Source organism: Channa argus, chromosome 5 (genome assembly GCF_033026475.1).
Source record: "Channa argus isolate prfri chromosome 5, Channa argus male v1.0, whole genome shotgun sequence".
In the NCBI taxonomy this organism is placed as follows: domain Eukaryota; kingdom Metazoa; phylum Chordata; class Actinopteri; order Anabantiformes; family Channidae; genus Channa; species Channa argus.
In genome coordinates this window covers 25,103,544-25,127,446 of record NC_090201.1, presented here as the reverse complement: position 1 = coordinate 25,127,446, position 23,903 = coordinate 25,103,544, and the positions used below count along the sequence as shown (strand labels likewise).

Sequence of the window (23,903 nt, the reverse complement as noted above, 5' to 3'; positions counted from 1 at the left end):
TTTTGTCAAACGATAGTGACTTTGTGAAAGGATTCGCTGAGCCTTGTTGTGAGTTTCAGGCGATTGTCCCGTGTTCAGCCCCACGGCCTTACGGTCACACTGCTGTACGGTACCTGCTCAGCACCATTCTGAGCTGTTGCCAATGATAAAGTGGCAGTAGCTCGCAGAAATACTTTATTTTTGTTGAATTATTGCTTTATATTTAGTATATGAAGTTATTAGCAGCATTGATGCTGTAGCTGGAAAAATGAGGCTGCTGTCATTATTTTACAATCTGCTGGTCAGTGGTGGAAACATTTACATAAAAACTGCACTTAAATAAGCTTTTGAGCGATTTCTACTTTTGAGTATTTCCATTTTCTGCTGTGACTCTTCAGTTTCACTACATGTCAGCGGCTACTTTTGTGCTCTCACTCCACTACATTCATTTCATAATTCCAGTTACTCTTTCAGATTAATAAAACAAAAAACATAATCATCAGACTTCACTGGTCCTTCGCTGTAAATTCATTCAAATTATTAAATTAACAACCAGTGAGCATCAGAACAACATGGCGCCAGTTGTTAGCAGCTGCAACATTAAATTGATTATGATCATTCACTAATGTGAATGACACATTCTGCATATCAAGTACTTTTGGTATTTAGTGAATTTTGAGCTAATACTGTACTTCTGCTTGACATTTTGAGGGGTTTTACATGTAACAGAGCATTTCTGCAATGTGGTAATGATACTTTTACGTGACTAATCAATCCAACTACTTCTTCCACCAATGCTGCATGGTGGCTTAATCTATATATTGCCATTTGTGGATTAATCTTTATCTTTATTAATACTAGGAGAAAATTGCTTTGTTATAATTGTTCTATGCTCAATAAGAAAGGAGAAAACGTATTACACTATTATCAGTCATATACAGTTTTTAGTCTTGTTTCAGGACTTAGACTTTTAGGAATCTGTAAAGTGCAATCGATGTTTCTAAAATATGAAATATATAAAGTACAGATATCAACACTTTACCCGAGTTCCGTAAACCTACTTGGTTTTTATATTCCATTAGTGGTATTGTTAATGTTGCAGGTTTTAGAAGAAACAGACTTGTCAAACCTGGTGTTCACACGTCTGATGCTCACTTCAAACTTCAGGTCTGGTATGTATGAAGCCACACATCCTACCTGGGTCAGAACAGCCGGTGTGACGCTGGCTGAGCAGCACCAACAGAGAGGAGCACTTTAGTTTGGCAGAAAACTTAGGATCCAGTTATCAGTTTCTCCATCCAAAATGTCAAAGACATCAAAATAAATCCCACCAAATATGAACTGTGACAGTAAATACAGGACACAAAGAGTTGATGAATCACTGATTATTATTATTGATCCCACAGCGAACATCAAAACATGAAAAACAGTTTTTCTACATTCTGTTGGTTTGTATCGTCTTACTCCTTCGCTCACTTCTTGACAGACATCCAATCAGATTTTAAATCTTCACACATCAGGAAATTTACTGGGTTTCCTCCTTTTTTTTTTTAAAGCTTCAAGTTGTCTGATCAGTAAAATCAACAAAAATATAATCAGAATAAGCATATATATATATATATATATATATATATATATATATATATATATATATATATATATATATATATATATATATATATATATATATATATATATATATATATATATATATATATATATATATATATATATATTTTTAGATCTCTCCCAGGAAAAGCAGCACTAATATATACACAGAGCTGTTGTTGGGCTTATTGGGTCCAATCAATCATATCAAATGTCCAAAAGTCTGACAGATTAGTGGGCAGGCAGTTTTTTTCCCCCCTCTCTCGTCAACAAAATAAAAATTTCAGCTGCAGAAAATTCCTGGAATACTAAGTTCCTCTGAGAACAAACCAGAACCAGCTGACATAGTCGTACCCAGGATTTGAGAAACAAAGATGTCCGGGAAATTATCAGAGCCCTTTAGAACTTTATAATATAACTTTAGTTTTCAGCCTAACAAGTGGAATTTCAAAATGTTATCAAAAGTTCTGTCAGATATGGCTGAAAATGATGAGTGACAATTTTGATCATATTAACGAAAAGATGTTTTCTAGTAAAACTTGTTTATAGTTTTTGAAATGCTGATATATCTTGTAAGCAGAATGAATGTAAACTCCATAGCTTTGTGGTGTCCAAAAACAAGACGTCTGAAGACCCTGAGAATACTTGGGCTACGGGAGAGGATTGTTGCATTTATTAAAATAGTTTCAGATTTTATAGCACGAAGGTCTGCTAAACATAAATGGTCTGTGAATTAAATTAACCATTAGCTGCAGCTCTAATAAATTAATGTTCCTGTCATTTAAATTCTGAAATACTCCACATGACCTCAGTCCTCAGTGGTAGCTACCGTCTCGCGTCCTGCCCACTTGGCCCGACGTTTGATCGGCAACTTTTAGAAGCAACATGTTTTAGAGTCAAAAAAAAAAAAAAAAAAAAAAAAAGGAGTGAAGTTTATTGCCGTCAACAGCCTTTTAAACTTCTGCGAGAAGAGTATCACTTTCTAATCCACATCTGTTACTATTCTTCTGACTCTAAGGAAGCTAATGTCCCTAGTTTCGATTGGGAAAATCTATGTGATCTTTAAAATTATCAGGTTATTATACAAGTGATCTCAGACAACACAATTATGGGAATTACAAGCTGGAACATGAACAGATTAACTATATTTTCAACAAGCCAAAACAGAACCAGCTACCGGAGCCCAACCAAGGTAAATCATATTCGAAGACAAAATCAGTGAAGTTGGAGGATTTCCAGTTCAAACGAAGTAAAAAAGTTCTTTTTATTACATGAAAAGGTTTTTCAGAGGGAAATGCCATGTTGGAGGAATAACGACAGAATCAAAAGCGGTTTCTCTGCCTCCAGAAAGTATAGACATTTTTAAGTCGGGTGTAAACATTTGTTATCAGAGGGTTAACGTGACTTTCTTCTCAAAATAACTGTGTAAAACTCTGGTTGATTTTCTGGGGCAGCATTTCCTTCAACGTGGCCATAAACAGCTCTGCTTTAGGTTTCCAGTTGTTCTGCTTCTCATAGCCTGCTATGTTTTCAGCAGTAAGCTCGTCCTCCTAAAGGCTTCCTGTTGCCTCTAAAAGTTGCAATCAAACCGCCGTTGTCGTTTAGAGGTTCCGCCATTTTAACCTTTTCCACACCTTTCGGCCATCGTCATCAGGCAGCATTGCCTTTAAGCAAAACATTACGTTCCTAATTTATTTACACTCCACTGACCCAGTCGACATTTATTTCCAGAGTTACAAGCATCAGATTTGATGTTTGACTCTCTTAGGATCGGGACCGACTCAAAAACTGCCACATCTGATTTGTTACTCACTGTTCAGAAGCACAGGACCCACAGACTGCAAATGAAAACGTCCACACTCAAGTGGTTCAACCACAGTGGAGCTACAGGACCCATTAATAAACCTTCCCCTTAATCAAACAGAACCAGGACTGAAGAGGATCCGAGGCACTAAAAGCTAACAGTTTTGCTAATTAAGAAGCCACATGACAATCAACTGACTAGGAAGTACAACCTTAAAAACAACAGATCTGTCTGTAAGACTAGGGCAACAAAACATGAACATGAACATGAAAAAAAAAAAAAAAAAAGGCAAAACAGTTGCTCCAGTAACAGATAAGGACAAGTCTCAAAAAGCAAAAGGGCCTAAAAGAAAGCAGAAATAAAAAAATAACACGTCAAGTGGCAGCGATTAATCATTGTTTTTGATTGTGTAGGTCTTCTCAACAAGAAACCTTTCATTTTGCTCTGTGCAGACACGCAGGTGCCACTTGGGGTGTTGAACCCATGAATCTCTTAACCAGCAGGGAAGCTGAGCAACCTGTCCTCCAGCCTCATTTGTGACTGGGTGGAGGAGGTAACATGGGGGCGGAACGATCGTTGGTGACGGTCCTTTTAAGCTTTACTCCTCTGATGAGGCTCAACATATCTCCGCCTCCCCCCTCCTGAGTTAGGTGCTCAGGGTTCTGGTCCTCAGTGGAAGGTGGAGGACCCTGGGGCTGGGTGTGGGCACTCTGCCCCAGACTAGTGGGCTCCCCCTGCGAAGCGAGGGCCTGGGACTGCTGCTGCTGCTGCTGCTGCTGCTGGAGCTTCTGTTTCAGCTGCTGTTGATATGGGTCTGGCTGCTGATACACATCTTGCTGATGTTGCAGCTGCCTTGGCTGCTGAAGCAGCAGTTGTTGATGTTGAAGCACCTGTTGCTGTAGTTGTTGCTGCTGATAATATTGTTGCTGTAGCTGCTGCTGTTGATGATTGAGTTGTTGGTGGTTGCTTTGCTGCTGTAGTTGTTGCTGGTTCTGTCTGTGCTGTTGCTGTTTGACAGTGCTGCCCTCTGGCAGCTGGGAGGGTACAGTGGGTACAGTGGGTACAGAGACAGGAATGGGCATCTGCCCTGGGACCAGCTGGTAGTATGGGGAGGAGGAATAGGATGGTGGCAGAGCACTGAGGCTCTGCGTAGAGGTGCAGAGTTTACTGTGACTTAAACCTCCTGCTCCCACAGCAGAGGGCGCTATGAAGACATTCTCATCACTCCCACTGTTTCCTCTGAAGGCTTTCATGGGAACCTGTGGGGTGCTGATGGGGATCGGAACCCCTCCGCTGATTGTGCCCCTGCGAAATCCCGGCTTGGACGACGGTTTGCGCCTGATGGTTGCTGTGTGAGAGGGCAGCTGGCGGATGGACCCACCAGTCAGTTCGTGCTCGGCCAATAGGCTGACAGTGGAGGCCGGGCGCTTGGACTGAGCAAACTTCCTGTACTGTAAACTGAGGTCGGAGTTTCTCGGGATGGTTGAGGACTTGTCGAAGTCTGACTGGCTGCCGTGGGAGAGATGATGTAAGGAGATGGAGTCTGCGTCTCCATGCAGAGAGATGGACTCGTAGTCAACTGCAGAGAGACAGACATAGAAAATGAGTTGGTGCTGCGTTTAGCAAGCCTTGAATTATTTCTGGATTATCCAGATGACATTTGATAAGGTTTTCATCTTGTCTGACGGAAGCAGCCAGACACATAATTACGTCTGTGAGTCACTGTGTATTTGTGAATGAACAATTAGGGTCTGCGTCATCATGGAAAGTCTTAATAGTAAAAAACAAAATAGGAACATGCAACCAAATTACCTCCAAGCCATACACATAAATCCAGCTGAATGTTCTGAATAATTACATTTAAGGACAGATGCACGTCCCTTTAATAGAAGGGCCCAAAACAACTATATAAACAGTCAAACAGAAACACAAACTTAAAATAAATCCTCATTCTACATATTCTGTCTTATGCATATTTTAGTTGCAAAAATGGTTGTTCAGTAATATATTTGTTTTAAAATGTCTTAGAATAAAAAACTAAATCTTAATTTGAGAAAATAACACTTCATTTCACTCATTTAAATGTGGATTGATCAACAAGTTTGAACTTTAATTTTACAACTCCACAAAGGAAGGCAGTGTTTTGAAAAATAAAAAGTTCATTTTTCAAGCAAAATGTTCACTAGTTCTAAATATGTTGGTTCTTTTTGGACATTTTGAAATGATGAAAACTTATTTAAATCGTACTATATTTAACCAAATTATTAAGTTAGATTTGAATAACTAGATATTTTAATGGAACTAAAGATTTGCATTATTTCACAATTGCCTGACTAAACGGAAAGAAAGGTGGCAGCTACCTGTGGCTAGTTACCAACAGGTGGTAACATTTAGGCTTCACGTCGGCAAAACACCTAAATTTGCCAAACTGTAACATTAACAAATGTGCTTTTTAATGTTAGTACGTTTTTTCACTACGGAACAATATGTTAAATATCTAAGGAGTAAGAAACAAATAAATCAATCTAAACTAATAAGGATGCATCTCCGTACTAAGTGATGAAAAAGAAGACCTTTAACGATTTTTAGAAAACTATATCCAATTCTATTCATAGGATGGGTGAGGTTTAGGATGAAGATGTGATTACATGCAATCAAACCCGAGCACTCAAGTGGAGAAGCAGTCACACTAGCAGACAGTGATACAGACAGAGACCTACCATAGAGGGGAGGATCTCGCTTTATAGCTGGAAGAGAAGGAGGGAAGTTTAACCAAGAAAAAACACAAAACTACTGAAAGATCACATGAGAGAAATACAGAAGAAACAAGTAAATAACTTGTCAGATTGAACAGAGCCAGTTTCATCCAAACATAAAAGTACAGCAGGGGACAGCTGAGAGAATCAGGCAGACTTGTTTATACCAAGGTTAGAGCTCCCTATATTCTTAAAAACATCCAGATCTCACTTTTCCCACACCCAGTTGTTGGTGAAGCTACCTCGTTGCTTTCTGCCTCCTTATATTTGAAAAAAACGTTGGGGAACTGATATTTCTTTTATTCCCCCACATGATAGATGCAGCGGGAAACGTGACATCTCCTGGTGTTTGGATGAATCCATTTGTAGAACACTGTTAATTACTCTAAGAATTTGTGCGTTTCCTTCTTTATACTCACTGTGTGTGTGTATGGTGTCCTCAGAGCATGACGGGGTGGTGGTCTGAGTGCTGTAGCCACTGGAACAATGCAGAGAGTCCCTGCTGCTCCTCGGGGCGTCCGAATTCAACGCGCCCAATGTTAACGCTAGCTGATCCCGGGCCAAGCAAGACTGAGAGCGAGAGGAAGGCAAGTTCTTAAGTTTACTTTACAATTACAATTTTCCAAATAACATGACAGACTTTAAAAAAAAAAAAAAAAAAGAGGACGTGGAAGTGAGAAGATGACTGGAAAAAGGGGAAAGAAAACAGGGAGAAAGGACAGGAAATGAGAAGATGATGATGGACAGAAATGAAAAGGAGGAAGCTAGAAGGGAAAGTAAATGAGAGGGAACATGGAATAGAAATGAAAAACGTGGATTGGACCAAGTGGAAAGGAAAGATGGTAATGTAAAACATGGAAAGGACATTTCTCAGCGAGGAGGAGCCCAGAGGAAATAAAGAGGAAGAAATGAGAAAATAGAAAGAAAGAAAGAAAGAAATACAACAAAAAAAAAAACAGCAGATGAGGCATCAAACAGAAATTAAGGACATAAAGTGGGGGGGGGGGGGGGGAATCACTGGAAAGGACTGTTTACTCCTAATCTGCTGCTGCCATCTTGTGGCTGATGTAGATTTTTAATTGGCTGCATGAATTCAGGTCTTCAGGTGGGTTTCGTTAGTACTTTTCTCCAGTTTGAACCAGGATGCTTTTTTAATTTCTTCATGGTTAACTTTAACACTCTTAACGCTGCATGTGTTGGTGTGCGTTTACCTTTCCAGACGCAGACAAGGCTCGAGCCCTCTCTCCATGGTTTGTGTAGGCGTTATGTGGGGGTGGCAACAGACCGTTCTCTGGCCCCCCGCCCACAGCAGCCAGCTGATTGGTGGAGCCAGTTGCATCCTATCATACATGAACCAGATTGACTTTAGTGAGCATGTACCTTTGAAATAAGTATAATCTAAACAGCACCTGTGACAGCAGGAATGAAAAAATCACCAGGTTAAGTTGCTTGCGATCAGACAAAAGCCACTAAGCAGCTCTGTTTTAGCTGATTCTTAAAATTTTTGTTGTAATATTTAGGACACAGTTGAAACTGGAGTTTTAGTTATAACCATGATTTCCATCCAACATGTGGAACTTGATTCTCTTTAGGGAAAAAGGCTGTGTTGGCTTGGTTAGGAGACTCTTAGCCACAAACTAAACTGCAAGTGTGGGAGCCTTTTCCCAAAGTGACAACAAATAACCAACTGTAAACTAAGAGTTTGGATCCAGAGCAAAGCTTGACTTTCAAGAAATCTTTTGGAGGCTAAGGCAGGGATTGTTCTTTCCTTATTGTCGACAAACTACTTGCAATAATGACAGATCATCTCTCAAATTGTGTCTTTTAATAACTTTAGAAAATGAAAATGACTGTTAATCACTCTAAAGATCTTTTATTAACTCCAGTGATTTATGTGCCTTGTATTCTTGTTGTAGAACTCTCCAACTTAAACCACACACACTTTGTATATTTCTGTCGTTACTTAACAGGCAAAAAAAACAAAAAAACAAAACAAAACCACACACTTGAATTATAGAACTGACAGGACACCACTGACAACAATACTACGAGGTCCACACCGAATTCCAAGACAGAGACGGTGTGTTAAATAGGGTGATGTGGTAACAAGGCTGGTGGAGGCTTGCAGGGCGAGAAGAGGGGATCACATGTGACAGGCTGGATTACGGTGGGGAGGCACGGTATGTGGATTCTGACAAGTTTTGAACAGGTGCAGTCACCTTTAAGATATTTGATTGATAGCAGCTCTCCTTTAGTCAGACTTAGGAATTTGTCCATGGTTAGTGAGTGAGTAAAGTGATAAGTCAACTAATGGGCAACAACCCTGACTGATTTGAAGCCGGACTGCGTGTATGGATTACTTACTTCTACAAAGATGGCCGCCTACACTTCGTTAAGTCCTTGGAATGACTCTAAATCTGTGTCACTCAAAGGCTACGGGCTAACACTTTTGCAGCCGTATTACCAAAACCGAAGACTCTACTAAAGTCTAATACATTCTGAGAGACAAACACATCATCAGAGTCAAAGACATGCAGTAACACATACACATTTTACACAGAAAAAAAAAAAGAAAAAGAAGTACTATAAACACACACATAGATTGACTGTAGATGTGAACACACACACAAAGACACACAACGTTTAAAGTAACAGATTTCACTTGAAATCTAGATTTCACGGGATTATACTGAATTATGAGATTCACTCAGACATTTGAGGTCGATGAGATTGGACACAGATGGAATTAAAGGCGTAACGTTTTGAATTTAATGCGAAGTATGAAGTGATGGAAAAGACGAATGGAATTAATATAATAGTCGGGGGTATGGCACGAAGATCATATGATGAGGAGTCAACAGTTACAACACGGTAAACACACAGGGCGGTACTCGGGTTGGGAGGAGTGTAGTAGTTTTTTCTCACAGTGGTCATATCCCTGCGGCTAACGCGGTGGCTCAGCGCGGGGTGGTGGCCATGGCCAGCGGAGTAACCGAAGCGACCACGGCTGCCCTGACGGCGGAGGCGAGAAGGGGAGTTCCCCTCGCTGAGGGACCGGCCGCTTTCATCACAGCCAATCAGCAGATAGGGAGAAGAGCAGTGCTACACACAGGAAAGGGTTAGAGCTGTGTGTGTGTGTGTGTGTGTGTGTGTGTGTGTTTTCTCATAGTGCTGTTCTGTCAGGATGAAGGACTTTTATTTTGTAGTTCCTTGCAGCCACTGAAGCACTGCTGGCACGAGGATGGGAGATTGTGTGGGGCTGTGGGAAACTTGTATTTCAGTGTAATGTACCTTTAAAGCTTGAAATAAGTTGCAAAAGAATATAAATCTTTTGCCTGTAATTAGAATATTCTGTCAGTATAACAAGTGGATAGTACATCTCCAAACATGTGCAGACACCTGAATACTGCAGCTATATGTGAAAGTCCCAGAGGTGGCGGATCAGACTGAGGTCACAGCTCAGTGCAGACCAGTCAAGTTCCTCGACGCTAAAGTAGGAAAACCGTTTCTTTATGAATGTCTTGCTGAAACCGAGACGCAACTTCTCAAACCTTTGCCTTTTCCTTCGCTGACAATAAACCTTAACCCACTAAAAACAGCCCACACAGTACATTTAGGTATTTGGTGTCCACATAATTGTAGCCATATACTGTATGAACTAAAATGAGAAAACCAATGTGATGCATTGTATGAAACAAATTGAGTATTAAGGTCAAAATCATTTTGTGATACTAACATATACAAGTTTTACCAGCAAAAAGTTATTTTTTTGTCGACTAAAACAGCCTCAACATCTGTGATTTGTGTGTGTGTGTGTTACCTGGATGTGAACTCCATCCACAGCACAGCTGATTGAGTCCAAGGATGGAACGTGTCTTACTGATCCACACTGGTAGTTACTACAGAAACACACAAACACTGCTGTTAAGGGTCGACAGTAGAACTCTGTAGATAGATTTCTCTAAATGATTTCATTGTAAAATAATTAGTTGCTGATGCAAAAGAGAAAATGAAAACCCAGCAAAATCTGTCAAAATAGTTAAAAATACATTCAGGGCTGTTATTTTTATTTTTTACATTTAGTCATTTAACAGACGCTTTTATCCAAAGCAACTTACATGTGAGGTACAAGTCAAGGAGAAAACATCAAATTCCTATCAGAAAAGCTTTTACATTTCAGGAGATGCAAGTGCATCTCAGCAAGGTTTTTTTTTTTTTTTTAGATGGAATGGATTTAAGTGCATAGGAAGATGCGGAAGAGTTCTGTTTTCAGCAGTTTTTTGAATATTGGGAGAGAGTTTGCTGAGCGTGCAGAGTCTGGTAGCTCGTTCCACCATCGTGGGATCATATTTTTTGTTCCTATCCTACATTAAGGCTGGATATTTTGTTATTACAGTAAATGTTAAAAGTCTGAAGTGGGTCAACTTGATTAACGGAACAAAACGTTTAACTGAATAAAATGCAAACTAATACTCTGAAAATTAAAATTTTATATCAATCACAGAGCGTGTAAAATAATGTGTAATAACTAGTGTGGTCTAGTCTGTATCCGTGTTACAGTTTTGTGTTACAGTCTTTTTGCCTGCTTGGCAATGTTACGGTGCTATAAATGAAAGTTTAATTTGATTTTAACAAACTCCAGTAGTGGTTCATTAACATAGAAGCTATTACAAAGGCTGTTATTAGCGTTTAGTGAATCCATTTGTGTGCAGTACCTGCTGATGCTGCTCTTCCTGGACAGAGTGCTACTGGGAGATGCTGGAGGTGTCTGAAACGTGTAGTTGAAATCAGAACCCTTTAAGTCCAGAATCACCTGAGAAACACACACACACACAAAAGAACATCTGGTGACTCCATCTTTCTGAGTACACTTTCATAATAAGGCCGATTTTATGCAGTATTTTTTTCTTTTTTTACTGTCATCAAATCCAATGAAAAGGCAACAACTGAGAGTCAATACCTCCGGACATTTCTCAGCCCCAAGACCACTGGTCCTTAATCCAGAATAATTTTTAAAAATACAGCTCATTACTTTCCTGCAACACACTGTAGTTTTGTTACATGGCAAGAACCATTTTTATTTGTTGGGGACTATTTCCAACAGGGGATGGATCTAGCATTTCTGCATTTCCAGCAGTCGTTTACATTACGTGGAATTCATAATAACCTACAGTGTTCTACTCAAGTGAAACGTCAGAGTATCTACAATCTACTTAGTTTTTATTTATTTATTTATTTGGTCCTTTTGGCTCATCCTGTGAGTTCAGTCTCCACAGTGCATCATTTGCTGACATGTTGATTTGATTGAGTAAACCTTTATTAAACCTTAGCAACCTTTATTAACTAATTAAAAAGTAACTTTAATTTCTGATAAAGGAACATAAAGACGACTGCTGGTAAGATCTGCTATATGCATAGTTGGTCTTGGTGTTTTAATGGGACTTGGCACTAAAGAAATGTTCAGGAGGCATTAAGAGGAGGGTACCTGCTCGCTGGCTGGTGGGAGTTTATTGGGCTCCGCTGTCAGGTTGGTCAGATCTTCCAGAATGGTCTGTAGGTGGGTAACCTCACCCAGCATGTTGATCTCATGATCCTACAAAACACAAACACCCAGTCACTCAGAACCTGGAGGAGGGGTTGGTAGCTCTCAAAGAGCATGGGTTCCCCCGCCCCTGTTTTAAAAGTTATGCACTCATAGCTTTGAAACATCACATGCACACATCACACACTGACCAGCACAGGCTTTAGCATAGTGACGAAAGTGCAGTAGCGTGATCTTTCCTCTATTAGCGCCTTGCATACGGCTCGCTTCTCGGTGTCCTCCAGGACGGCGTAACGCACGTTGACGTCCTGCAGTGCACAGTCCAGCTGGCCCCGCACCTCATCCTTCCCTGCAGAAACCCCCCCACAAGTAACTTATTAGTCATCACTCAGGGAGAACGAAGGAAAAAGCACAACCTGGTTAAAACCCTTTCAATCAAATCAGTTACTTTTGATCCTATTGTTCTTGTTTGGGGCTACATTAATAAAAACTGAATATATTGTGCATGATGGGAGACATTATGTCTACTTGACAGGAATATCACTACGCACATCGGTCAGTAAAATTAGTTTCCATACTATGGTGGTCATACGTGCAGAAAATATGATCTGATCTACAGACTGCACCAGCTTTCATATCCTGATACTTTGAACTCCTAGTGATAAGAGTTAGTTTTATCAGCAATACCACTGCTGACTCAGGCTGTGATACAAAGAGATGACCAGCAGGGGTCAGCACAACACTGCACAACTCATGTAACAGCAGTGATGTAAGACACACACACACACACACACACACACACATCAGCTGTTTGACCTTGTCTTTCTGTTTGTACCTAAACACCAGTGATTAACATGTAAAAAACGGGGGTTTTATGCTACATTGTGTCTTGATTCAGACACATTTCCTAATCCATGCATTAAATAACATTCTCACTAAGTATTTGAGCTTTATTCATTTAGTAACTAGGTACCAGTAAAATATACAGCAAACCGATGAGGTGCAGCGTATTGACCACCTGTGCAATTTAATGCAATGCAATACAGTGGGTCTGTGGCTCTGAGGGGTATAATGTCTCTGTTTTTAGGTTGAACCTAAAAGAAAGGTGATAATTCTACTACGTGTTCTTTGTTGAGGTCAAAGTGGGTACTGGCGTGGTACTGCAGCACATTATAACAACCTACGATGTCACTTCCTTAAATTATCCTAATTTGGCTAAGCTACACAAAAACCGACACATTTGATCCCAATGACCAACAATGTCCCTTTGAAAATGCCATTTGTGATCCCACACTTTTCTTAACATAAAATAATGGATTCCTTTATATTTCTCCACCAGATGGCGCTAGTCTTTTCCCTATTCAAAGCATGAAAAGAAAAAAAAAACTTTTCCCACTTTTTACGATTTTCTGCAAGGGTGCTTTGCTAATGAAATGATACGTGTGTCACTGCTAACGTTTGAGTATCAGTATCAGTGGCCGACACGTAACACTGGTTGCACTGGGCAGTTTCACATGTGACAACAAGAGACCGATTCTCATCAGAAGCTCATCTGCATCTCAGGAATTATGTGGCTAGACATTGACAGAGCAGAGCTGTGTTGTTCTGGCCTCAGCATGGTGGGTTCAGTCCTGCAGGTACAGAAGACAGACAGAGGTCTGACCTGCAGACCACCCAGCTCTGGAAACACACCCACTCAATATAAAAATAAGTCTAGACATGGAGGAGGGAGCCCAGACCTTGGTCAACACAGAGGAGGTAAAGAACGACTCACAAAGCTGCAGTTTCTATTATGGCTAAATCTCCAGGTTCCCATTTCATGACTGGATTTCTTGTATAGCCCTCACTACAGGGCATCGCAAAATATTAGGAATATTTTCCATTGCAACTTCTACATAGTTAAGGGCAGTAGAAAAAAGAAACTCCCTTTCTCCCATTGACACTGATTATTTTGTTTGAATATTTATTAGTTTCTTATGTAAAATCCCAGATACTGATTTTAAGCAAAACCTCATGAACTGATTTCTGGGTGTATCTGTTTACAGTATTTCAGCTCACTCAATCCGTTTCAAATTCTGAGATATTTTTCAAGCAAACATGATAAAATCAAAACCTCTGTCAACAAGAGAGAAAGAGCCCAAAAAAAACTAAAAAAAACTAACAGAGACACAAACAGTAAAAACTGTGGAAAAAGCTGCAAGAAGCTGCTGCCACAGTCAAACACACACTGCAGACTTTGTGTCACAAAGCTCAACCTAAACACAGCCTGTTCATTCAGGTGTGTGGGAGAGAGAGAGAGAGAGAGAAAATAATTTCCACGTCGCCGCCAGAAACTCAGTGACAGCCCGTTGTTGGTCTGACTTCTGGCCTCTGTGGAAACACCCAGACAAGCTACAATGCTGGGCTGCTACCCACAAAGACCTCAACCCAGAAGCTCCTGCACAGAATCAACTCATTCTACACTGTTGAAGGTGAATCACGGTTCAGATGAAGCAAATTCCCACCAGCTGGGAAATGTACTGCAATACAAGCACCCGTTTGTTCCCAAACAGGATCTCCAGCTTTTAATGTCATAATTATTAGTCTCTGGCTTGAAGGAACTGATCATGTTGGTGTAATGACAGGGTAAAGCTTAACTGTAGCTAGCTTAGTGGTAAATATTACCAAACTAAAAAGCTAAAACAAGATGCCTCATGTCAGCCGAAGTTTAAGTAACCTAAGCTTAATTGAATTTTATTAAAGTCAGACAGAGATACTGTACAGAACCAGACTAGTTACTATGAAAGTGTAATTTTCCCCATTTCTCTGGCCTCACTACACTTTCCATTCTGCACCAACATTTGCCAGTCAAACACTGGGGGAAAGTGTAGCATCTTCAATCTTGTGTGATGTGAAAAAGTTTCTCACATTCAACTCATTTCTGAGTCATTTCTGTTTAGCCCAAGCAGCTCTCGTGTTTCTTCGATTTTATTAAAATTAATTTAACAGAGCTAGAGGACATCTGGCTCAGTCAAAAAAAGAAAAAGAAAAAAGGGGAAGTGGTCCAGGGTGTGTTCTTACACAAAAAGATAAAGTTAGCACACCCTGATTTAGAGAGTTTTACTTTGAATTTATTTAGAACTTCGATATCTCAGCCAAGGGGAGGAAAAAGCACAAATGTTTCAGAAAATTTGTTGGAAAAGGTTTCTAACACAACTTGCAAGCCATGAATATTTGATTCAGTCGTAACTTGTTGCCAAACTATTTCCACACACATCTGTATCACAGAGAGACTGAAAATGTGAGGGATGATGTGCAGTGGTCAACGTTATTCCTGTCTATAAACGATGTAACTATCTTAGCACTAGACATCTGTCGACTATCCTAATTACATTAGTGATGATGGCAAATAGCTTCCTGCCGATGCCTGCAACATATTTCTTATCGCGACTAATTCTACCAACAGCAGAGCTCACACTTTCAATGTTGAGCTGCGTATTCACCCAACAGCCTGGACCATCTGCGTCACATGCCCATGTCATAAATGCCGGACAGATGGCCGTTGACCAGGTAGTTTTATTCAGGTGTAAGATCATTTACATATAGTCATGTAGGACAGAAAACTGAGTTTTTCTCGGAGCATCAATTGAGAACATTTTACACACAATCAAAAACTTCTGTCTTCTGTTTGCTTGACTTCTACTCCTCTGTAAAATAATAATTTTATTTTTACACACACACACACACACACACACACACACACTCTTTCTCAACTGGTTGCGTTTACAGCTGGGGGGATGAGAAGGAGGAGTAATAGTCACGGCAGGATGATGAAGAAAAAGGAACTACACTCCTCTGAGAATTAGGAGGAGTTTCCTCCTCTTTCTCGTCCCCCCAGCTGTAAATGCAACCACCAATTTTGCAGAGGAGTATTTTTTTATCTTTGTTCCCTCAAGTTACTGTGCATTAATATGTAAACTTTACACTTTCAACATCTGCATCTAACTTGTTCTTCTCATCCTCTCCTCCTTTTTCTTCATCATCCTGCCATGACAAAGTTTTCTCCTCCTTCTCGTCCCCCCAGCTGTAAATGCAACCACTTGAGAAAGAGATAATTACATCATCTATTTTCCTTCCATCTTTAACCACTGCTTTATTTTGCCTGTGCTTGAAGTTAATAATCCTTTTTTTAAATCTGTCATTCTGTAAATTTATCCCCCCTCCTCTCATTTCCTCGCTTGCCTCTGTACAGTGACAGATGGAGTACGATCACTGTCATCTTCTATCCTGTCCACACCCTTTACTTTCTCTCTTTCTTGGTCTCCTACGTTGACACTTTGCTCTAATGTTAGTTTCATTCCTGTGCAGAACTCCAATACTCAAATACTCACGCATCTTTAAGATCCAATCCAACAACTTGTGACTGGAGACAATTCAGACCTCAGAACTGCATTTTTAATACTACTTGATGGGGTTAAGTGATCGCTCTGGACAAACCATCAGATCGAGTCTCTAATAGCCTTCCATCCATAGAGAATAATGGAAAAACAATAGCAGCATTATATCAGTCAGTCAGTCTATTTCACTGACTCTCCTCCAATCATCTGCCTCTCTTTCTCTCAGCATTTGGAGATTCCCTATCTGAAGTGGTTACATTCCACATAATGACAGAGCACACAAAATCATGTGGGATGATTAGTGACTGAAGAGATGTTTACTGTTACAACGTTCTTCCTTTTCATTCCAAAGAAAGAAAAAAAAAAAACACACATCATACTACTACATACAGTATAATTCAACGAAAGCGGAGTGGACTGAAAAGAGAAAGACACGAGAGAATCTATAAGCAATGATTTTAAATCTTGCACTTTAAAGTGAGCTTGTGAGAGTTTCCTGAGGAGAAGCAAGACAACAACTGCTCAACGAAGAGAGTTAAACATAGACTCGTGTAGGTGTAACTGTGATACAGCAACATCAGTGTCTGGACTGTTTGTGTGTGTGTGTGTGTTGGAGAGTAGCTAATCCAAAGTCGTAGGCTAAAAATAATTGGACATTTGTTGAGAAAAGCGGCTACAGCAGTTTAGTCCTGTGTGTCTTGCCTTATTATATGGTGTCTACACAGACACACAGCACTGAACAGCAGAGATAATTATAATGTGAAGCCCTGATTGGTGAGTGCACAGAAAAAGTTTTTGGTTCACCGTGGAGGGGGAAAAAAATGGTGTTCTTATGGGCGTGTGTGTGTGTGCTGTGTCATTACGTGGTGAAAAGATGTGAAGCTGTGTCTTTGTCTTTGAATTTCTTTTGCTTACTTGTTTACTTATGGTCACTGTGAGCTTCATAGAGAGTGGACAGGAATAGAAAACTAGCATCAAGAAAACTAGGTGGCTTATCTGATTTGGATAATTTGGGCTTACAACTTGGGTTTTATTTTTATTTTTTTCCCTTTGTATTAATAACAACAGTAAATCCCAAGTTGTTGGCAGGGATTTTAACTGTAAGAGAAAAACGATCAAATCATTACTCCAATTGTTAAAGCGATCGGCATAACCTGTTAGTTTCCAATCTGTCTCATGTTTTAGTGATGTTATTCCCAGATCTGAGAAAATGATCAAGTCTAAGAACTGGAACTGAGCAAAATCTCAATTTTTTTTTTTTTTAAGTGCTCATTCTAGAAAGGATTATTGAATCTATTCGCTATTCTGTCATGTTAAATGTTGCAATATATATTGCAGGGGAAAAAAATATGGCACACATTGTCAGTTTTTTCAAATGTCGTGCAGCCTCACTTCCAATAATCTCAAGAATTTCCCTTCTCTTTTTTCTCAGCTGCAGTGTCCCTACGTCTTGAGCACATTGCAAATGACACCAACACTTGAGTCATAAGTTACAGTGTGAACACTTCATGAAACTGTGTTGAATGAATTGTAAGTTGTCTCCTATATGAAGAGAAGGAAAAGGGGGATCCTGAAAATTGGTTGGTTCAGTTGGGTTTTTATAACCAGTGGTACTACAAAAGCTCCATCAAATGTTTTACCGCATCATTTACACACCAGCCCCATCTGCTTAAAATTCTGACTGTTCTGGTGATTTTATTTTTGTTAAAAAGTGGTGATAATAGACAGAGAGAGAAAAGAAAGTAAAGGGAATGGTGTTGAAGAATCTACAGGAAAGAAAAAAGGCACATAGCACAAAACATGTTCAGAAATGTTAAAACCACATCAGACAACTCTCTGTTTACCCTGGGCGGGTCTGCACTGAGACTGTGTGTGTGTGTGTGTGTGTGTGTGTGTGTTGGGGCACATGACGTGTGGATCAACTACTTAAGTGTCTGTGCATCTGTGTACTGGAGGACTCAGAAGCTATATGCATGGAGGTCTTAATGTTCCATTCCTGGTGTATGCGAGCATGGTGGTGCGAGTGTGCTTGGTTTTCATTGCATCTCTATTAAAGTCTTCTCTAGTGAGCATTCAGTGTCTGGGATGGCGAGACCAGGTGCAACTATGGCAACCTCAGGGCGTGTCACCAGGAAGGGTGTGGCCCAGGTGTCTGCCTCAAAGTGACTTTGTTGCTATGGTAACAGTCAAACCAAAAGGCTTAGACACAGCATAGGTATGGCTCCTCAAACTGTGCAGGATTGTATCTTGTGTATCCATAGCATTAACTTCTGCAAAACCGAAGCTCCAAATAAATGCAGGGTCGAGCAATCAGCATCGAGTATATCTTGGCTCCTATTTCTGCAGGTCACTTTGTGTTAATTTCAGTTTCGGCCTGAGTTTAAACAAGGAGGCTTTCCTCCATGTTAAGCTCTCTCCTTTCACTTAGCCTTTCATCCTGCTGCTTGTCCTGTCTGCAACCTTATATCATGCTGCAGATTAGAATCCTGGTTACGCCAGAACAATTGTAAGAGAAATTGGCGTTAAAACAGATGCTGTGTGTCCCTCGTGTTGCAGGAGAACCTGTGAGTGAGTGGAGACGTGAAGGCAGTGGGGCATGAATGCTATGTAGTATCGCAGAGAATGTGAAAGACGACAAATCAGAGAGATTTGAGATTATTGATAAATGGTATTATCAAAATTAAATTATCCTATTAAAATCATACCAATATACCAACAAGCTCTATTATTTGTTGGTTTCCTGATCTGCACTGACAATTGGTATTAATTGCTGGGGTAAGATGTAAACTTCAGGGGGAGATATCAAGTATTACAGACCAACAAGTTCTACTGTAAGTGCAAAAGCATAAGAGAGATTGTTTTCTGTAGTTATGCAATACAATTTAACTATTGTCACACAACATTTGGAGCTTAGACAAAATGTCAAATCATTCAAAAATGAACAGGACAGGACTGGCAGTTCAATTAGCGAGCAAGCATGTTTCAGAGGGAGTATTTCTTCCCTCAGGATGTGCAGTGATTGACAGGAGGCAGAGCATGACGTGAGGCAGATCTGAACACGCTTATCTCAGCACTAGGGCAGGATCAAACAGACCTCTCGTGTTTACTAAGGGATTATCTCACTCCTTAGAAGATGACTTTCATATTCAATAGCTGCCTTCCTTCTCTGAGGTAAACCAGGTCTGAAATCTGCAGACTGATTACCAGCGTGCTACTTTCTTTACAACCGATTAAATAACTCAACTGACAATTGTAATGCTAAAGTGCTCATTTCAGTGCTGATGAAAACCTGCTCGATCATCTTAAAGGAGACATCTCACCTTTCTTCACTTTCTTCTGCAGTTTGATGGTGTCTGACGATTTCTTCTTGATGTCTGCTCTGGCTCTCTTATACTCTGAACAAAAGAACGGGCAGCGGGTGAGTGTGAGGCTTTGTGAGTGTGCAGGGTGGTGTGTGCATGTGTGTGTGCGCCTGTGTTAGCATGCAGAGATACCTTTGGCGTGATCTTTGTCCAGCTGACCGCCCACTTTTTTCCACTCCTCCATCTTTAATTCCAGTGGGGTGATGAGACTTTCTGAGAGAGCTCTGAGAGGAAAAAGATTAAAAGTTTTCTTGTTTTAATCCTGTGGGCTATGGGCTTTCTATTAATTTGATGGTAACTGAATATTAATTCATATTAATTCAAGCTTAATCATTTTGAACATGTCGGATGCATTTCTTGTAAATAGTTAGTGTAAGTACATGTAAGTATCAGATAAGACTCAATGTTTGCAGATACACAATCATTTCAGGACCCTGATAAATGCAAACATAAATAAATAAGTAAATCTCCCCGTGGACATTCATAAACTAAACGGCTTGTATCATCTGACGGACAGCTTCTCTAATGACAGCAGACAGCAGTGACAGTGAAAACGGGAAACCAGGACGACTACTGCTCTTTCCTTTTCACACATTATGGTTCACATGAGCATATATGTCAGTTGAGAATTATTGTGTGCTGCTCCCACACTGTCAAATGAAAACGTGTCATCAGTCCATCATTCACACCTTCACCTGTTCTCCCACTGTAGTAAATAATGTAGCGTGCATGTCTTACGTGGTAAACAATTTGAGTTTGGACTCAATGCTGCGGTGTCTCATACACATCCTAGTTAAAGCTGAACCAATCTCCTTGGTGGCACCTGCAATACAAAACAACACAGTCACATTACAGCTCATTTGAAAAACTACACAGTAAAATGCTAGGTGACAAAATAAATTGAGTGGGCATGTAAAGAATGTGTCCAGGCTTTTCAAAGTGGTTTTGAGGAGGAGTGTGAGATCACCACTTTACCAGCCAACTGTGCACTCAAACAGCAATGAATCAAATCTTAAAATAATTGGTTTCAAGGACGATCAATCTAATTAAAATCTTACAGGGAGTGTTTGTCATACGTGTTGAAATTACAGACAAGTTTCATTTTGTGTAAAAATTATGCAAGATAAACGACACCCTTTTTTCACAACCAGCACAGTTAATTGGACATAATAGATTTCACAAACTAAACACGCAGAATTCATTGCCATCAATTCTTACTTAATGAAAGCCTGTAATACCACTTAATAAGATGATGATAACTCATCTGATCACATAAACACACAGCATGTAACCATACACACTGGATGCCACCAGCTTCTTCTCCAACACATACACAGACAAAGAACAAAGACATTTCCATCTCTATGCCTTAATGCCCATTGCATTGCATGGTTGTATGTATCAAAAAAGACTTTAGTGAATTGGAAAATTCAATGACTGCAAATAGAAATATTTAATTACAGAATCATTAAGAGTCATTCTGTTTGATTACAGAATGAATAGTTAAAGACAATAAGCCCGCTGGCTGATTGTTCAGTGGTTCCTCTAGCTGGATGTCTTTCATCCTTTTAGACATTTGAAAACAATGTATGACCATTTAAGTTGCCTCGCTCATTTAATCATTTATGTACAAGTTTGTTTTTAATTATTTTTTATTTCAGACCTTTATATAATTATTAGAAAGGGTCACCTGCTAAAATGATGTTTAATTAGCTTACATTCAATAAATTGCAATGAGTCTTTTTTTTTTTTTTACGCTGGATGCATTTCTTTCTGCAACCCTTCCATTGTAGCTGGGCTCCGGACCAAGATGGCTGGGTGGGGTGGGATTCAAACCCGCGGCCTTCTGCATCCCAGCCCAATACTCTACCCCTGACCTACCAGGCCCCCTACTAATCTGAGCACAGTCATACTCCCAAAGGCAAGTTAGCGCAGCTTTACTGAACTACTGTGATGATGCTTTTAAGAATCACAACAATGAATCATGAGGTTGTTTTTGTTTTGTTGTTTTTTTAATGTGCCACTTTGGTTTTCCCAACTTTTTGAGCAGCTTTTAGAAGGAAACATAAATTTTGACACAGACAGCGAGTAAAGGAAATGAGCTACATCACTTCCACAATGGGTCCTCTGTTGTGCACATACACCCGTTATAATGGTCTCTTTGTGGCACAGTCCGTCTGTGGACATGACACTTCCTCTTAAAACTGACCTCTGTTACTCACACGCCAACATGAAATCCACACATATCTACAATCTTAAAGCTGAGAAAGCAATGCACTGCCTGTCTGACAAGAGTAAAGTAGTTTTATGAAATATTCTTGTTGCTGCTCTACAAACAATACGTTTAATATATATACATTCATCTGGTTCTAAATTCATATTCAATTTTGATCAATTGTTATGTATAGATTAAGCATATTTGTGTTTATTAATCTATTTTTTATTGCGCAAAGAGAGAAAGGGAAAAAAAAAAAATCAGTATTATAAATTTGTCATTGGTCTACTGCCTCTCTATAAAAAATCCATATAGGTCAACCACTAGTTATGATTTCTCACAGTCAATCTTGAGAAAAACAATAGGTTTTGAGAAATTGTTCAAGTATTGTTGACATTTGTAAGACTGAACAATAAAATAAAAGAGGCTAAACTGGATATCATCTGTGATTTAGTCTTTATACTGAGTCAACGCACAGCGACATTTGTTGTCACCGACAACATTCAGCTTTATTCTATAACGGAAAAAAGTGACACAGCAAAATTACACAGAAGAGTTTGAACTGTAAGAGTTTACACTGACTCATTTCATGTCATTTGAATATCTACTCAAAGAACCACACACGCACGCACACACACACACACACAGCAATACTTAGTCATGGCTGAGTTATATAAAATAAAGAACAATCAGAGGGAAAATTCAGGTGTGTGTTCGTCTAACTGCTCTGGTAGGTTACAAACAAAGTGAAATCTGTTGCACACACACCGCATTCCTTCCTTTCCTCCCTCCTCCTCCTCCTCCTCATCCTCCCTAATTTGCATTTCATTTTCTTTCCTCAGCTTTTACAAAAACTAATCTTCTCCCCCATCCCTGTCTATACATCCTTGCTTCTCCACTGTCTATTGTCCTCTGTCTTCCTCCTTTCTGACACCCCATCCTTCCCCATCTCCCCTTTTCTCGTCCACGATCTGGATCCCCCTCTCCTTTTTCCATTCTGTCGTAACTTCCTGGAAAAGCAAAACACTAACTACACACAAATGAACATGTGCAGAAACAACGTGGCAGAGGGCAGAGCCACGCCGTCAGGTATGAGGCACGGGTTAATCGTTAAGGTGTGGTGAGGTGCGTTTACTTTATTTGCCTTTTCCTCCCTGCTGCTCTTCAGTGATGAGCTTTTGGAACATATAGGTTTTGAAATATAAATACTATCATTATGGAGCTAAAGTCAATGTCAATCATGTGATGTTTTGAGTGTATATTGTAAATGGTGTCTAGTTTGAAACCTGGTCCATGTTGTTGTTTACATGTAATTAAAGACATCTGCTGGTATCTCATATAACTCGACAATATATCTGTCACTATACTGTGGCAGTGGCTCAGTTAGTAGAGTGGCCGCCTATTGAATATGATATAATAAAAGCACATTTAAGATATTCTTTAAAAATATCCTTCAATAAAAGCATATTTAAGAATCAGGAAGTAGAGCGACTTTCCACTAATCCCACGGTTGTTGGTTTAATTCCAAGTGTCTAACGGTACACGTTCTGCTGCGACTTTAATTTAAATAAAGTCTGTTCTCCTTCGCTTATCTCAACAAGTTTAGTCAGGGATCAGTACTACGAGCATTTTGCTCTCTGCACCATCTACCATCCTCTGGTACATTAACCATATGGTACATCATAAATGAATCACTAATACCTATGAAACTAAAAGCAAAGCTGAAAAAAGCTACGTCTTATTTGCTGCATATGTAAAAAGTAAGGTGTGGTCTCTGAAAGCCTGCAGTTCACATACTCTCCAGCCTCTCTTCTGTCTACCATTGGTACTTGCCCAGCAGCAAAGCCACATTGGTAAAGCGACAAGGAGATCATGAATCCACATTTTCTATGATCACAGGATGCTGCCCAGCCCTGTTGTATGGTGCAAATATTCATTTAGCAACACTCTGATTACAACACATATGATACAGTCTGCGTATACATGTGTGCATGTTGCAGCCAGCTGCTGAACACTGTAAGCAGTTTGTTGAGCTCGCTGATTGTTCAGACATGTTTAATGGACCTCACAGTCAACTAGAGATGACTTCAGAAAAATGTAACGTGACAAGATCAGACAGACTCTGTGGGAGTGAATTTGTTGTTGGTTCTCACATTTTGTTTTATTCTGGTTTTAATATGCTCATCCTGCCCAAAGCAAATACTGCATCTGTTGGACTCTTTCTAGGAACAAAACCATATTGCTGCTCACAAATGTTCACC

At 39.8% G+C, this 23,903-nt stretch overlaps 1 protein-coding gene across 1 annotated transcript in view; it reads right to left on the bottom strand.

The window, feature by feature from the left end:
* Positions 1-1,348: 1,348 nt before the first annotated feature.
* mtss1 (MTSS I-BAR domain containing 1) overlaps positions 1,349-23,903 on the bottom strand; it is a 49,413-nt gene continuing 26,858 nt past the window's right edge. The window contains 13 exon segments of the mRNA XM_067504616.1: positions 1,349-3,948; positions 3,951-4,970; positions 6,112-6,138; positions 6,567-6,717; positions 7,359-7,487; positions 9,073-9,249; positions 9,968-10,046; positions 10,863-10,960; positions 11,633-11,740; positions 11,881-12,038; positions 19,386-19,460; positions 19,560-19,651; positions 20,166-20,250. Coding sequence (XP_067360717.1) covers positions 3,884-3,948; positions 3,951-4,970; positions 6,112-6,138; positions 6,567-6,717; positions 7,359-7,487; positions 9,073-9,249; positions 9,968-10,046; positions 10,863-10,960; positions 11,633-11,740; positions 11,881-12,038; positions 19,386-19,460; positions 19,560-19,651; positions 20,166-20,250 — 2,264 coding nt within the window. The 3' untranslated portion in view covers positions 1,349-3,883.